General features: G+C 37.2%; 1 protein-coding gene across 17 annotated transcripts; it reads right to left on the bottom strand.

The window, feature by feature from the left end:
- Nucleotides 1–70: 70 nt before the first annotated feature.
- Nucleotides 71–16,135, bottom strand: Pbl (epithelial cell transforming 2 pebble). Of its 17 annotated transcripts, none has more exons than XM_076810982.1 (19): nt 16,000–16,120; nt 15,828–15,913; nt 14,253–14,387; nt 12,595–12,805; nt 12,364–12,499; nt 12,061–12,270; nt 11,788–11,934; nt 10,408–11,676; nt 9,846–9,980; nt 9,538–9,787; nt 9,046–9,173; nt 8,573–8,969; nt 8,030–8,470; nt 7,783–7,937; nt 7,579–7,664; nt 6,785–6,877; nt 5,910–6,084; nt 4,431–4,549; nt 71–3,330 (listed from the first exon to the last, which is right to left on the bottom strand). In XM_076810982.1, exons 3-19 carry the CDS (start codon nt 14,317–14,319, stop codon nt 3,288–3,290), a joined length of 4,062 nt encoding a protein of 1,353 aa, XP_076667097.1. In that variant the 5' UTR covers nt 14,320–14,387; nt 15,828–15,913; nt 16,000–16,120; the 3' UTR covers nt 71–3,287. The 17 variants fall into 17 exon arrangements, with proteins under 17 accessions (XP_076667097.1, XP_076667091.1, XP_076667099.1 ...); XM_076810976.1 differs by having other exon boundaries at nt 14,253–14,539; nt 15,791–15,913; nt 16,000–16,014; XM_076810984.1 differs by having other exon boundaries at nt 9,046–9,164; nt 14,253–14,539; nt 15,791–16,135.
- Nucleotides 16,136–16,432: the final 297 nt, after the last annotated feature.

Below are 16,432 nucleotides of genomic sequence, written 5' to 3'. Positions count from 1 at the left end.
TCCGTGTGTTTTAATTGTGTATAATGAAGCAGAAAGGTAACGCGAAGAAAAGAAAGGAGACACCTTCATCCTCTGTTTACATAATAAAGAGTAAATTTATACAATCAATTACAGTATCATATAAATAGTAACGACTATACGCGAATTACAAGTATTATAATATTCTTACGCGTGTAGTAAAAAACATTATCTGCGCTATACTACACTTATATGGTACTTATCGGTAATATATATATGTACATACAATGCTCCCCACCGCACGGAGTTCCACCCTTCACCGTTCTTATCAGGGAGAATACCATACGCCAGGTTCGCGAGAAACTCAACGAGTTCAAAAAATGTTTTTGCGTAGACGGCTCCACCGCCGCAACGTCAAGACATTAACTTTTTATCAGACACGCGACAGTATACAAAAGATTAGGACTGCCTATCACAGTCCATGGACGAGGGAAAGTATGCCAACGATTCAGAAATAGATTCCAAGCTGAAACTGGTGTTTCTTAATTTCACAACAACTGATTGGCTTCGAGACTTTCTTAATACCAGGAAAGACTTTGGAACTGTTAAAACCCGAAAAACAATGACTTTTCTTGTGTGATAATTAATGATTGATAAATGGCTTTTCGTATAAATGTTCCTGAACACTTTGCAGGAATTTTTGTGGTGTGGTATTAACTGACGTTTGTTTCTTTGAATAATTTTTTTGGTTCGCCCATGCACTGTGACAGAAGATGCCGTTCGCCTCGTCGAAAGTTCAAAAGACCGTTTCTGGAAAATCGCAAGTCGAAACGGTGGATGACGTTGGAACCTTAAGAGTCTAGTATAAGTTAAAAATTGAAGTTATGAAGAGCTACCAGACCCTCCGCAGTTACGCGCTGAGAACGCACTTCGAGTGCTAAAAACGACGAGTTACAAAAATATCATCGATGGATTCTATTCCATTTATCATTTCACGCGAAAATATTCGAGAAGATCTTTGTGTCTTTACTGGTCCTCTTTCAGGCGAAGGCCATTTATTAATTAAAAGAGATGTGCGCATGTTTTAACGAGGCAAGAACTTCGGTGACGAGTCCTTGTAAAGAGTTAACAAGTATTTCGTTTGCTTTCCTTACAATCTTTCAATTCTTATCATTTTGCACTACAAGTCGCAGATTCTTTGCTTTCTATAACTTTTTCATCGACCCCACCGAGTACAAATAGAACGGTTGTAGAACGGAGGAAGAAAAGATTGCAAAGATTACAGCTCGTTGTTATATCCACAAGGACTCCAAGTATAATTTACACTCACGTTTCATCTGTAAAAGCTGCGCTTCCAATTCCCTAAGGCATTAGCAAGCGTTTACATCGTGTATACTGTTGTATCTGTACGATTAGTCAATAGTTACTCGATAAGTATACCGTTGGGCAATATATTCTTTGTGTAAAAATAGTTTCCACATTTCTTGTACCATAATTCGCGCAATGATATGTTTCTCTCCCGAAGCACCCTTTCTAATGAAATTAAAAAACTGTGATGTCTTGGCGTTTCTTTCGCATCGCGGTAAAAATAAATTTCGTTAATTCGCCGACTCGATTGACTCGAGTTTAATATTTGTACAGAAAATTTTTTAAATTAATTAAGACAGGATAGAAACGAACGAAAGTTTGCGAATATCACAATTATCATTTATGACTGGATCTGGGAAGGAAAGATCGGCATATTCTGAGAGACTTTTCCCACAGCCAAGCAAAGAAAATATATAGATTTCTTTTTACATCTGAAGAATGAAATACTCGAAGCGATGCTGTTTCTTTCATTTTCCATATTAATACAATAAATATCTTCCAAATCTTTTACGATACATTTAACGGACTGCTCGCTGAGCTGGGACATTTAAAAATATTCGTCGCGTGTAATCCTAGGTGTAGTATTACAATATGCTTCTAAGAAACAATCATTATACGCCCAAGAGATTACAACATAGAAAATTCATTTATAACAAGATGACTCATGACATTCGGCGATCGAATGCTTCTTCTCTTTAAGGTTTACGATACAGATCACGTGTATAATTGATTGAGGAGCGATTACATTACGAATGTTTCTCTGACTGGCAGCCAGTTAATGTAATGTCTCGTATTCGATAAGAACATAAACATTTATCCACGTGAAGAATAGGCATCAGAATATTTTGCAATCTAAATGACCGACTACGTATCATAATTATAAATCTTCGAAAAGTCAGCAATTACAATAAGCGTATAATTGGACACATAGGAAAAAGGAGTAACAGTAACGTAATGCTAGTAAACTATGGCTTTTTACAACTATTTCATAGTACACGGTATATTACTAAGAAGAAAGAGGTATCGATATTTCCGCGTTAAGGATTTCATTTTCATTCATCCTACCTCCGCTCAATTAATTGTCTGTTCGCGTATCTCGTCGCAATGCGATCGCATTGCTAGGAGAAAGAGATAAAACTTACTACAATTTCCAGTGGCATTACGCGTAAAGAATTTTTGTTCGGGGAAATGAAACTCAAAGCGAATCAAATTGGATAAGAAATATGCACGATAGAGACGACGAAGCCATAGGCCAATTACCGCAATTTGTGTTCGTGAATTGAAACTGCAATGGTAAGAAGACATGGCGGTCGAATTGAAGCTCGGCTAAGAACTGTATATAAGTTAACACAAGTGTGACAAATTAACATTACACAGTTCCTCGTTCCCCTCGTCTGAACGGCTTGCCTTCAGGCACTGTAGTAAATTCTAAATGTCTCTTACAAGAGACGAGATTAACATGGCACAAAGTTAGCGTTCGTAGTTTCGAGTCCTACCAAAATTGTATCATAGCAAGATTTTCATTGTAGCACTGGAAATGTAATGTCCTTTCCCTAATCGTAAACCGAATTCCGTATGTCTCCCTGAGACAACATTAACGATTGGCGCGGTATTAGATACCGGCGCACCGTTCATATATTATTACAAGTTGTAGTTTCTTAGAGAATAACTGGCAATGTACATTTTCTTTTATAAAATACATGTGTTCTGTCGGCACATGGCAAGTAGAAAATTTGAATTCGTTCGTCGACATTGGCGGACCCCTTTCTCCCCGCGGCTGCCCCTTACACGAACGTTTTTACAGTTTCTCGTTGATTTCAATGATTTCACCACTTCGATCCTATCGCGAAAACGCGAATTCGCATCAACATTTCCAAGGCTCTATACTTTCTCGCATAGGTCTTTCATTGACGCGAAATAAAAAGGTATGACATAGTCGCGCGTTACTCGTGCCCTGCACTTCAAAGATCGGATTTGTCCTGCATGACTTCCTCTGAACAATTTCTGGAGGATAAACAAAACAGTGTCAAAAATACTATGGAAACACTTAGGACCAAGACAGCTGCACCAACTCGTACGCCACAAAACAAAAGTCAACACACACTTCTATTACATCGTGTTTCACAATGCTCTGCGAAATGATCGAGTTCATTAAATTCTCTAGACACTGTGAAGTGGAGTTGGTGGAGAATCGTGTAAAGCACATATTGAACAACTACTGTCTCGTTGTGTTATATCGGGAAGTGTAACAAGCAAACTGTCGCCCAACAATTTATCAGCATGTCAAGATGCAAAGGATAAAATTCTAAAAATAGTTAAATAAATACGCATTAGTTAAGCTAGACATTAAATTAATTGTTATAAAACCACCTAATTAATGCTGTAGGCACTGAATAGAGACTGTTATTAGCATAATTTCCACAACATTCTAAGACCATGTTCGGTTAAATAATTATGAACAGAATTGACCTTACGAAACGAGACGATTGCGAACTTTTGGTACAAGACGAACAGTAAGGAGAGATATAGGCGGATCCTTTTTCACAGAAACGTATGTACATAGAAACACCAATGCCAGCGAAAGACATTACATCTATGATGGGGCGTAAATAATTGTAAGCTTTCCGCGTGGTATGCAAATTTTTACAACGTGTTATGCTAAGCTCTCTCTCTTTGACCAACATGATGTTTTTTAATCCATAACGTAAGTTACAACGAACTATCCACAAACCTTCGTTGGAGTCATTCCAGACGAAGCAACAAGCTTCAACACATTTACATTCTATTTAGTACCGATAACTTTACATTACTCTAAATGTACGTAACAACTAGAAATCTCGATCCAGTCTTTATACTCGTTCCAAACTAAATGGCTTTACACATCCGCGCATTGATATGTCCATACCAATGTGTGAAAGAAACATTATTTACGCGCGCGCGGATCGTACATTTGTCTGTAAATGTTGTCTTTCGGCGGAGCAATACACAGAATGAGAAGTGAAAGAGGTGTAAGGCACATTGACAATGGGCAGGTTTCACCAAATGTGGTTATGCAATAGTAGCGAAAAGAAAAGTTGCATTGCTTCTGACAGATTAATTACAACCTTCTCAACGAAGCCATACTGAGGGAACTGCATTTGGCCTTTCGTGTCGGCTGAACCGACATGGGTGCTACTAGAACATCATCTCTAGATGGCGAGCCTGAACCACCATTAACCAGCTCCTGGAAATACATACGAATATCCATTTATCCTACTCATATGCACAGTTCTGAAATAAAATGCCTGAAGCGATCGGAGGAAAGTGAAAAAACGCACTCGTCAAACAAGAGAAAGTTAGAACATACAAGTAACATCTAACTCACACGGAAGCGAAATGAATAGAGAAGTGAAATAATCATTGTTGTGTCATGCAAATTTATAGGTATAATGAAGAAAAAAAATGCTTGTACACGTAGTTTTTTTTCTCAGTGCAAATATATTTTACAAAAAAAAAAGAGAGAAAGAATAAGAAAACAACAAAAAGGGGTCCAGCCTGTTTAAATGTTTCTCAATGCAAGGCGTAACAAAAAAGAAAAAGAAAAAACGAAAAAGATCTGTTGGTACAAAATGCCTCTACAAGGGCAAAGTTAAGCTTGTAAAAATATAGATTTTTAGCACTTGTAGAACCCATTCTAAGGGCATCACTTTACTCATTAACGTGGATAAATTTAGATTTATCTAATTTATGACGCGAAGTATTTTGATCCAGTCGAAACACTGCGTGACGTCACATTCCTAGAACGAATTTTGCCTGTTGAAAAGTGGGACTCTATTAACCCTCCTCTCTACTCCCTTTTCACGAGAGAAGATGTCAAAAGGTCATACTATCGTTATTCGTTTCTAATGTGTTCTTAAAGAGATGCTCGTGAATCGCTCGATGATACACAATAATTGAGTAAACGCTCGTTAGGATGACACCCTACGATATACTTACGTGGTAGAGAGTAAAAATTGGTCCACTAATATTGCATCAGCATAAACAGAGAGTTTTACAATTAATTTCATATCGAAACGAAACGTAGCGAAAAAAACACATACACTATGGATGAATTAATATAACTCACGGAATAAAAGATCAGGCAATATATTAAAATGGACATAAGAGAATTATATATTATAACGTATGTACAATAAATTGATCTTTTCAAGCATTTGCGTGATGCGTTAAAATGGACCGAAAGATAAAGAAGTAAGTTACCAAAGTACAATAGCAATTATTTATATAATTTCGTTCTCGGCAGACTATGTACGAAAGATAATATTAACTGCAAGCGCGAAGGATTCTGTGGTCATGCGTCTAAGTAGATTCTACTAAGAATGCAGAAAGTTCTCATTCGTATGAAATAGAGGTGTTGCGATTTCAATTTAAATCGGTATTGTGCAAAGAGGGGTTCGCTTGAAAAGTGGAAAGATTGATTTAGATCGGCATTAAAGAGAGAACAATCTCCTGTCGTGAAATGAAAGTAAGCAAGGAGAAATTGAAAAGGGAAGCATAAGCATATAGCGAAGAGAAATACATGCGATAATAAATTGTCAACTAACGTTAATATTGTTGCAACTAGCAAGCCGCATCTGTGCAAGTTGCTGACTTGCTGGCGTGAGGCTGTTGGTTGACCCAAATGGCGACATCATCGTTGACATCGCTCTTTTTAATTTGCTTGGAGTTTTATTAAAACTAAACGCTCTGCCGACTTTCATCCTTGTACGAGACGCAAACCTGAAGAAAAATATTTGTTACAATATTATCCATGTCTGATCCCTTTAAAAAGAAAACAAAAGCGACATTGAAACTTTATTTCCCCCTCGGCAGCTTGCGTTTGTTTAACCGCGCGAAATAAAGTGCTTCGAAATAAGGAGCTTATAATACGAAACAGAGGGAAATAAACTTTCTGGCAGACAAAGGAATTAGCTGAAATAAAGTGAAAGAAAAACCCCAAACCTTACTCAACCAGTTCAAGTAAATATCACACCATAATTGTTAATTATAATGTACATGCAAACAGCTGTACTGTAGTGTATCCAATTTTCTACATGCTGGACTATGAGAAAGAATTACACCACAACAGCCACTCTATATTATAGGTACGTGAACGTGTAAATAGGACTCAATTTAAAAAGTCAGCAATTCTTTAAATAAGTGGGAACATTTTTTGTAACACGAAAAATAAAAGTCTGATCTGTAGATTGTGCAAAAAGTCTACAAAGTTATATTGAACACTTTAATTGACGAATGTTAATAGTCTCAGGCAGGCTGATATTATCAATATGACGCTTGAACTGGTCAAATTGTCTTCGCGAAAAATTTGATTCTTTTGTTTATCGATTTTTAAAGAATGACATTAATTGACCCAAATAAGCGAGGAACAAAGGACCAAAGCAAGTAAAAAAAAGATAATCAGCCTGGTGCGAAAACTGACGGTAGTGGGACATGTAACGTGGTTTCACACATGCTATTGAGTAGGAACACATACGGGTCCATATACTCCAGGTAAAAATTATGAAATAGGCTCCTGCAACCAAACGAGTCGTCGCCCCATTATTTTTTGTTAACATGCAATACAGGAGAAAAACGGTTTAGAACACCTAATAATGTTTTTCCTCTACGAATGCGCATATTGCTTATAAAAATCTCTATATTCAATTCGATGTCTGCATCAATTTTTTGGAAGTAGCAAGAGGTAACATTTTGATCTTGTTTTTACTAAATTCTAAGAAGGAATGGAACTAGAGAGCCTATAGTTTAATAGAACTGAGAATAATACTGGAACAATGTATGCTCTGATCTATGCTGGCTAAGAAAATAAAGATGCTAAGCATTAATTAATTTTCCCGTGTATTTTTTTTATGGTCAAGGAAATCTCGAATTCTTCTGTATAATAAAATCCTACTTTTTTACAATATTTCTCTGCAAAACTGTAAGTATTGTCTTCGGAATATATGTAATGTAATTTAATATTTAGAAATATACTGGATAATTTACTTAAGAGTCGAATTTTAAATGCCTCCATTGTGTTGTGGAATATAAATAAAAATTCACAATGAAAAAGTGCATAATATAATGAAAAAGTCTATCTTTTTCTCTTCTGATGGTTCGGTTTTTCGAAATTTTACACAGACGATTTATAAAGAACTTACAGTTATGAGAGAACCACAATCATTTACAATGTCAAAAACTGTATAAACAAACTTACTCTATGTTCTCGTTACTTACTTAAATGCTTTACTTAATGTTCCTAATGCTACATCACTTGTGTCAATTTCGAGTTGATGCGAATCAAGACTTATCAGGAAAGTGTCCTAAAAATCGGAAAGGAAATGATTAATCATCGATAAGTTTCGCAACAAAGTAATATGAGGGTAATAATAATAAAACGAACGTGTATCGAAATGTAAATATTTTGCATGAAAGTCTTACCGCATCAGCTTTACACACTGTATTAGCCATTTGTCTGCATAAAGTCCGTAAATAATTTGTTTTATTCACTTCCTCATCGGTAATTGTAAATGAGAACAATTTCTCCTTCAACTCTTGATTACTTCTCACCATCAAAGCAAATACTTTATGACATTCTATAAATCCGTAAATCAAATATTATATTTTTACCAACAAATCAGTATATGATAACAAAGGTCCGTGAAAATATCGTACATTACTGACTTACCATCAGTTTCTCGTATATCAACAACTTTTTTTATCGTACTGAGTGATAACATCTTGATATGCTTATATGGCTTCCCTTGACTTAATTTAGTCGCGTGCAATCCGTTGGCTGTGTTAGGACTTTTCAACGAATTGAATGCTTTCGATCTCTTTTTACATATTTCGAGGGTATCCGTAAACAGGAACAAAACTAAGTGATCACCGCGCCCGCTCAGACCCTCGCTCAGTTCCATCACGTCGCATTTACCAATAAACGATCGATGTGAAGAAAGTAAATGCGGCGGGCAGTTGTCAATCTCATTAAAAATATCAAACATAGCTAGCTGACCCTCGGTTTTTCTCTTGTCTTCATTTATATACGTCATGACTTCCTTAATACTGCTAATTGACAACTCCAATGCGCTGTGATCTGGGTTATTTTTATTCGTGTGTTTAAGGATATCTACAATATAGACACATGTATATTACACACAACTATGAAAAACGTTGGCCATTCCAATCCATTGGTTATTATTTGTTGAGTAATTATAGTTGGCGGGCTCACCGTTTAATAACAGACTAATACTGGGTAACCTTTGTACTGGTTTAATCAGTAACTCCTTTAAGCTTTGTCGACCGCATTCAGGCTTCGTCTGACAAACCTTAAGAAAAGCGTGAAATCGCGGTTTGTTTTGATCACATTGGTCGAGCATCTCCTTTGTATTTTCGAAGAAGTTGACATACGGTGGATACGCCTTGACTAGGTCAGGTGCGAACTTCAGAAATATATTACCTATGCTAATGTCCTCCATCCAGTGAGTAGCACTGTATCTTAGTTCCTCTAACATTTTCTTATGAACGTCATAAATGGGCGGAAAATTGCCAAATATAATTTTAGCTTCTGTGCCATTCAATAGCTCGCCACTCGTGTCAATGAGTTCTTCTAACGGCGATTTAAACAACTAGAAATATAAACAGTGTCATTGTATGAAAATATATTGCCCAGCTGTCTGTTTCGACATAATACATGTCCCTTACCGTCATAATTGTACTGAGAATACCAACATAATTCGACTCTGTTTGTACTAATTCTAAGAAAACTTGATGACGCGGTGATAAATTTTTTCTAGAGTTATCCGTATTAACAGCTTCCACTTCTGGAATATCTGACAGTTATCAATAATTCAATTTTATATAATCTTCCCCTTCATATGGTTCATGTCAAAATTTACTAATAGTTAGCAGATTAAGTTGGAAAATCTGGATTACATGTGCTGTTAGTATAAATAATAATGTTAAACAAAGCAGCTATACAAAATATCAAGATTTATTAATCGAAACAAATGAACCACAAAGGAAGGGAAGATGTAGTAGGATTGTTAAAAATGACATTACAACACTATATGACAACTGAATGATGTTTATACGAAACTGCCAAATATGAAATTATAGACTTGAGACAGAGGGGAAAAAACAAAAAAAAAAACAACTTAAGAGACCATAATGATGTCTTAAAACCCAGCAACTAACCATCAAGTAATGGCTTATCTGGGCTCGCAGTACAGTCAAGGAAACTCCCACTAACACTCAAAAGTCCCGCATCACTGATGCTGGACCGTCTCTTGTGCAGGGCTGGCGAATCTGCACCGTTTTGGACCAGACTAGATAAAGTTTCTGCTAAACGTTTTCGTTTTCGTCTTGTAGACGCCGTACTCGGTGTGGCAGTTTGTTGACTGTCACGTCTAGCTGATACAGTTGGTGATAAAACGGATTCCAAGTACTGGACATGAAATATGAAGATTAAGAAGAGATTTACACGATAATCTTAATAAACTTACATCTTCAAATAAATATTCCTTCTCGTCAGCTGCACCCTCATTTTGCACAGATGTCCAGAACCACTCGGCCTTTACAATATGAGCTCTCACAGAAGCTAAATCCGGCAATGCGTTTACATTCGATTCGTCCACAACCTACGAAATGATAGTTTATAAGTATATAACAATTTGTTTCTCTGATAAATCAGACGTAAAGGGACAAACATAACGTTGTTAGTTCCTTTGACACTTATAACTACACAATATGCTAAAAAAGTATAAGTATTTCTGAATGTACACTACGCTACTTATACAAATATTAAATCACGTACTAATATTACATAACAAAGACGTAACGAATTCATTGTGTGTAAATTACTGAATTATATCCGATCTATACATAATACCCACATTCACGAGTAACAATTGTATCCCTACATTCGTATTTACTACCTCAACATTTCCATTTGATACTTTGATTTTGATGGTATTCTTATGGTCTGGTTAACGGTTAGTTAGGTAAACAATCAATCTATCTACACTTCCACAACCTATAAAATCCCTTTAAAGAAAGTGAAGGTACCGATGATAATGACTTCTCCTCCTGTTTCTCCAGTTTTGTATAATTGCCTTTCGGAGCATTAATTTTGGGAGAATAATCTGAATATTTCCCATACGACGTGACATTACTTCTTGAGCTATGGTCAGAGTTTGATAGCTTCGCTACCTTAGCTGGCATGGAGAGAGGACTAGGTAAAGGAGTATATTTCTGCCTCTGATGATTTTCTGGAGTTTCATGACACGGGTCGATAAGTACATATTCTTTAAAAATCGGAGAGAAGCTGAAATGACCGAGCTTTGATAAAATTGACGATCCCAATTTGCATGTACCGAAGAAGCTTCTATTCTTTACCGATGGCGTAGGAGAATCGTACAAGAGAGAATCACCGAGTTCTGAATCGTATCGCCTTAATAAATTAGGATGAGAATGCGTCTTTCTAAACTTGTACTTATCTAGAGAAGGGATTTTATGAATCGCAATGCAAGACTTAGCCTTTCGCCACTTAATGTATCGCCTATTCAGAAAGAAAGGATTTCGTGTACATTGTATGTTTCTAAAGGACTTCGGAGGATGAACTTTACTGTCGGAACACTGCTTGTTTATATGCTGAGCAACTTTCTTTTTATACAATGTGGAAGACTTGAAATTATATAATCCCGATTGAGTATTCATATTCCCGTCGTTGGCCTTTTCATTTGAAAGAATGTCCGATATATTATCACCCATTTTTCTATCGTTATAATTCAAAGAAGATGAAAACGTCGAATGCATGTTCGGCATAGTAGGTGTACCAAGAAAGTTGGGTTGTGGAACAATTAAGCGATTTGTTTGTATTACATTATAAGAATACTTTGTTGTAGACATATCAATGCCAGAGTCAGTTCCTGCTATAGAGAACTCAGACGTATAAGACTCATCTGGAAAACTCGAACAATCGTATAAATTATCGTCCATACAGATCGCCGAATCTTGACTAATATCATTTAGCACAGAGTAATTAAATCTATTTTCTTTCTCATCCAAATATATTGGCAGAGACGAACAAAGGCAATGGGAGAAACGCTTGGCATTTAACTTTCTGTTCGTGTTTATATTGCCAATACTGGAGGCTTGTAAAGTATTTAGCTTTCTCATATTAGGAATTGTATTGGTGTATGGATTGTAGAAAGTAAAGGGAAATGGTTGTGTTTTTGTGTAGTGGTATGGAACGTAATTAGGATTTTTATTATACGATAGGATGTTAGAAGCACCGTCGAGTTTCTTGTATCGATGGCTTCCTACGTCTGTTACCTAAAGAATTTAGTGTACCTTTGTATATTAAATGTTTGCGTGTACTATGTCGATGTTGTACAATGTAAGTAATGCCTGTGCTCGACGCAGATTTGTTGATTATAAACTCACCACGTGCGTGCAATTCGGATCGTCGATTTCTGTAGATTCGCCACCCTGTTGTTGTAGAACTTCGCACATGTGACGTTTCTCTTCTTCAGGAAAACCAAAGAAACATACTTTCGCGCCAAAAAATGGTTTCAATTTATACATTGTGATCTGCATGAACATAACATTTTTCAGCCGTTTGTTAGATTTTGTTAGATATATTTCAATTTCCTACTTTTATTTAGCGCGTGAGAAAATAAATCGCTAAATAATGAATATTATTAATGAAACTACTACCAGTTCCTCATTATTCCCGTAACTGGAAATATCGTCTTTGGCATTCCACAGAGTTGTCACCCAATCCATCGACATGATAGGGACCCGAAATGTGACCGCATATCTGTACTTGTCCCCACCGCAACAATTAGCGATGAGGTGCGTTACCTTCGCACCCATTTCCTTTCTAATACTTCCACCCATGTTGTGAATCATGTTGATCAACTTGGTCTACAACGGTCAGAATGGTAACATGTAAAACTGTTTCGCAGGGTAATATATTCTATAATACACTGTATATAATATTAATAGCCGGGTACTAACCAATTCATCTTTTTTTCTAAATCCAGTAAATACCACTACCGTGCCTACCATAGCTTGCGTATACATTGGTCTATTAATACTAGGTAGCGAGTCCTTCTTTTCTGCCAGCTGCAGAAGCGCTGTCGGCCCCAATATTCTATAATTTGTTAAATTAAAACAATTAAAAGTCGAATTCTTTTGATCATTCTTTAACAAACTAGAAAGTAGTATATGAAATGAATGGCGACGAACCTGTGGGCACTTTTATGAAGAGCGTCATACTCAGGTCCCTCGAATTGTTTCAGTATAAAGTAAGTACAATATGCTGTGTCTTCTACATATTCTAAACCAGTTTCGGACTTAAGAACGGGCACGCTAAACTGCTGAGCAGCAACGCCGAGCGCAGGATCGTCGCCAGCTGCAGCGATTAAGCATATTCGTTTTTTACGTGGTATAATCACAGCTGAAAGTAGACAGATAAAGCGTATAAGATTTTCAAGTATCTTCTCTCCTACCCAACAAAGAAAAATCTTAAATTAATGGAGGGCAACTGCAGACGTTTCCAAAGCCTTTCGAAATCAGATATACTACTATGTAGAAGGCGTATAATAAGATATTTGAAATCTAAGCGCGCCGCTGCCTATCTTTAAGAATTAAAATAACCAGCTTTGTTATTTCGAAGGTCCTTCCATTTGCTTTTCAAATTGAAAGTGGAAGCATTCGATTTCGCTCGGCAAAGAATTCCTCAAAATGGTATCGATTTAATATTATAGTAATATTTAATGCAAAACCTATATCATTACTAGTGTTCAAGATTAATATTCAGATAAATTTATAAATAAATTAAAATTGAATAATTAAAGTGCCAACAATTTAATGAATTCTTATCTATATTAAATAAAACAGTCTCCCATTATCCTTTATAAAACTCAAACGATTTTATTTTCTAAAACTATAAACATTATTAATATTTGATAACAAATTTAAACTTCTTTAGTAATATGGAACATGCTGTAAGTTTACATGATTAAAGTTGCGCAGAATGACTCAATTTAAGGATAGTGATTCATAAATATCATAAATCACCGGAATTGACAGTTGAGGGTAGCCCTTTATATTCACAGGGCAAAGACAGCAATAAATACCCATTGTTCCCAATACCCCTAATCTGACTTCAGATAAATACCAAATGACCCTCCTGATCCCTTTACTTCCTAAATAATTTTATACAGGCCATAATGACTGAACCACACCAAAACAAAGGCAGTCATACAAAGTACTGAAAGTGACATCCTGCATATATTTACCGCTTGTCCATTAACTACTGACAATAGTTTCAGAATGACATTTCTAAAAGATGTTTACAACGATAACGCTATTATAATAAACTATGAAGCAGCATTACATAAAGTATGCGATACTCTGTTAAATTCTGCAGCATGCCCAGTGCATTCACGCATGCCACAAATTTATTGGCACATGTAATTAACCTTTAAACGGCAAACAGATAAATGCCAATGATATTGCGAACACGAGACAGGACTGTAGCAGGCTGCACAGAAGCTCGCGAAGGTACTTTGAACTGACAAACTGTTCACTTCTGACGTAATTTTGGAGAATAAGTCAAGGCCGAATTTGCGAGAAATGCAGATGCTCCTGCCGCGTCAAGTTCAAAACAGAAGACGGAGAATGCACGGCGAAAGTATACGGGTACATCGTATCCCCGTTCAGCCATCTCCCATGGGCCAGGACGGGTGACAGATATAAGACACGAGCATTGTCGCGTGAGTTTTGATAAAGAGTGAGGTAGGGTTAGTCCGCGCTCGCGCCTAACTTATACGCGTTGATCGAACGGCGCAGATCGATCCCTAAGAGGAATATTAAAGAAATGATGATATCGACAGACTTACGTTCACTTCTAACCGCCTCTTCACTATTTATATCACTGATACTGCTGTGAACGCTTTGCTCTTCCATTTTGGCCGTTAGTTACAACATCGTTCCACTCGTACGCTCTTCTTCGCACTGATTATTGGGAGCGCCTCCTATGGGCGAATCCAGCGAGAGAAAGGACCCGGAAAAATAAGGGAGAACAGTGGGGATCGATGGCGCAGCGTATCGCGCCCTTGGACCGTGCAGGCGAAACACGAGTTCGAGTCCCGAACAGGTCCCCCACGTGAATCGGTTTTCGCGGATCCTACGTACATGAGATTCCACAGTATAAACTCTGCGTATACATCACATTGTACATATATATGCGCGTGTTGCATGTATGTACACCGTGTATACTGTCACGTATAGTCCGCTTGCAGCGCGCGAGCGCGCGTCGTCTGCGCTACACAGTCAAGTCAGTATTTATGTGGTGCAACCGGAGGCTGAGAATTCCTTGCTTCTTTTATTCCAAACAATACTTCCGATTTTTCTAATACAGTAGCATTTTTTGCAGCGAAGCGTGACAAAGTTTCAAATAATTATGCAATATCAAACAAATTTTAAAGAAAATATGATGATGCGATGAAATGTTTAGTTTACAGAGATGTTGGTTATTACTGTTAGTCCGAATTCGTAATATTTTGATTACATACTGGCGTATTAATTTTAATAAATTCTTGTAAGCGTCTCAGACTTTACGATACTAAGAAAGGTGGTAACAGAAGTATTCGACTTCTCGTACAAAGAAGTAATCTTTTGTGGCAGTCGTGATAATATGGGATTATCTTACAGGTGCAAGTTAGGAAATTAGCTGTTATTAAAGAGAGATTGGTGAAACTAAAGTACATAGAAATTGGACACCAAAGTCGGGTCGTGAAACATTCCAAAATCTACCTGAGATAAAGTCGGAGTACGTAGTACTCTTAAAGGAAAATTGAATGAAATTTGACTGTGGAACATATGGAGGATTAGCATCTATCATGTCTAATCATCTGTTAGACACGATAAGCAAAAAGGCCTTATGAATCTTCCCTTGATCTGGAAAGTTATAATTATACGTCAACTTAATTTCTGACGCAGATCGAAGAGTCCGCTTCTCCCAATATTAATAAGCTACATTCAATTGCTTATGCTAACGCTATCGCGATGAATGAATTAAACGTAAATATAAATCGTACTCATTCTTACTGCAAATATGCCCCGTCTGTTTAAGAAAATATAGCGCATCAACATAAATACCAACGTGACTGTATATGTGCTTGGATATTGGCACTAAACGACACTTTCTCTACCGTCGGCGTTTATTTAAAATCCGTTACGAATATGACAACCGTGCGATCCACATTGTTTCCCTGCGAAGTTCGACGCGAAAGTCATGGAGTCGCGCGCAATCGTAATTATCAGCAGCACCGCGTTTTTCTTCCTACTTATCTCCTCTGGCTTTTCTCTCAGTGGGTCCTCCACCCACGTACCGCTGCTCACTGATTACCGAGATCTCTGTTCCCCCTTTTCTTACCTCTAGCGCGCGTACACAATTAATTAATTTCACTCACTTCAGATTGGTACGGAACAATTCGCTTTATCGCTCACAAAGGAGCTGATAAGTTGAGGTTGAAGTTACGATTCCGCGCGACATTACCTACGATTTATAACAGAATTTCAGGATGGTTGCACGCGCGTAACGACTTACGACGTACGTGCAGTACTTTAATAACATTACGCGACCTTAAATATTGAAAACCAACAACAAACGACTGCCAGAAACTGTACGCGCCGTTAAGGCCAGTATCAACATGAAGTTATCCCTAGTGTCAAATGTGGATGCCATTCCCTGTTGCGCGGTACCAATCACTTTTTCCTCGCTACATCGTGCCTGAAAATTGCGCAAACAGTGACAATTTCAGAGTCGCGTAGATTTAAATCGACGAGCGTGACGGACAGTCGTGACAGAGAGAATGATATAAAATTGAGTAGCTGTAGTTACGCGCTCTATCGCATTTGTATCGATACATTTGGCACCACTGGCGAATTCTCGCCCTATTTCCTCGTCGCTATACAATTTGAATCTTCGAAACGTTATAAAATACGTCGATGATTATATAAGTAATAATGATCGGGTGTAGAAAATAATCAACTTCAAAATTAGCAAGGTATAATC

This window comes from Andrena cerasifolii, chromosome 4 (genome assembly GCF_050908995.1).
Source record: "Andrena cerasifolii isolate SP2316 chromosome 4, iyAndCera1_principal, whole genome shotgun sequence".
In the NCBI taxonomy this organism is placed as follows: domain Eukaryota; kingdom Metazoa; phylum Arthropoda; class Insecta; order Hymenoptera; family Andrenidae; genus Andrena; species Andrena cerasifolii.
The sequence above is the reverse complement of the archived record's forward strand: the minus strand, read 5'-3'. Positions and strand labels throughout refer to the sequence as shown.

Bases quoted from the DNA above. Each gene is read 5' to 3' on its own strand.
- Pbl (XM_076810979.1), bottom strand. From the start codon at position 14,319: ATGGAAGAGCAAAGCGTTCACAGCAGTATCAGTGATATAAATAGTGAA. The intron at 9,788-9,845 runs GTAAGTTTATTA...TTTCATGTCCAG, and splicing joins AGGAATATTTATTTGAAGAT to TACTTGGAATCCGTTTTATC. The intron at 6,878-7,578 runs GTAAGTAACGAG...GTTTGGTTGCAG, and splicing joins ACATTAAGTAAAGCATTTAA to GAGCCTATTTCATAATTTTT.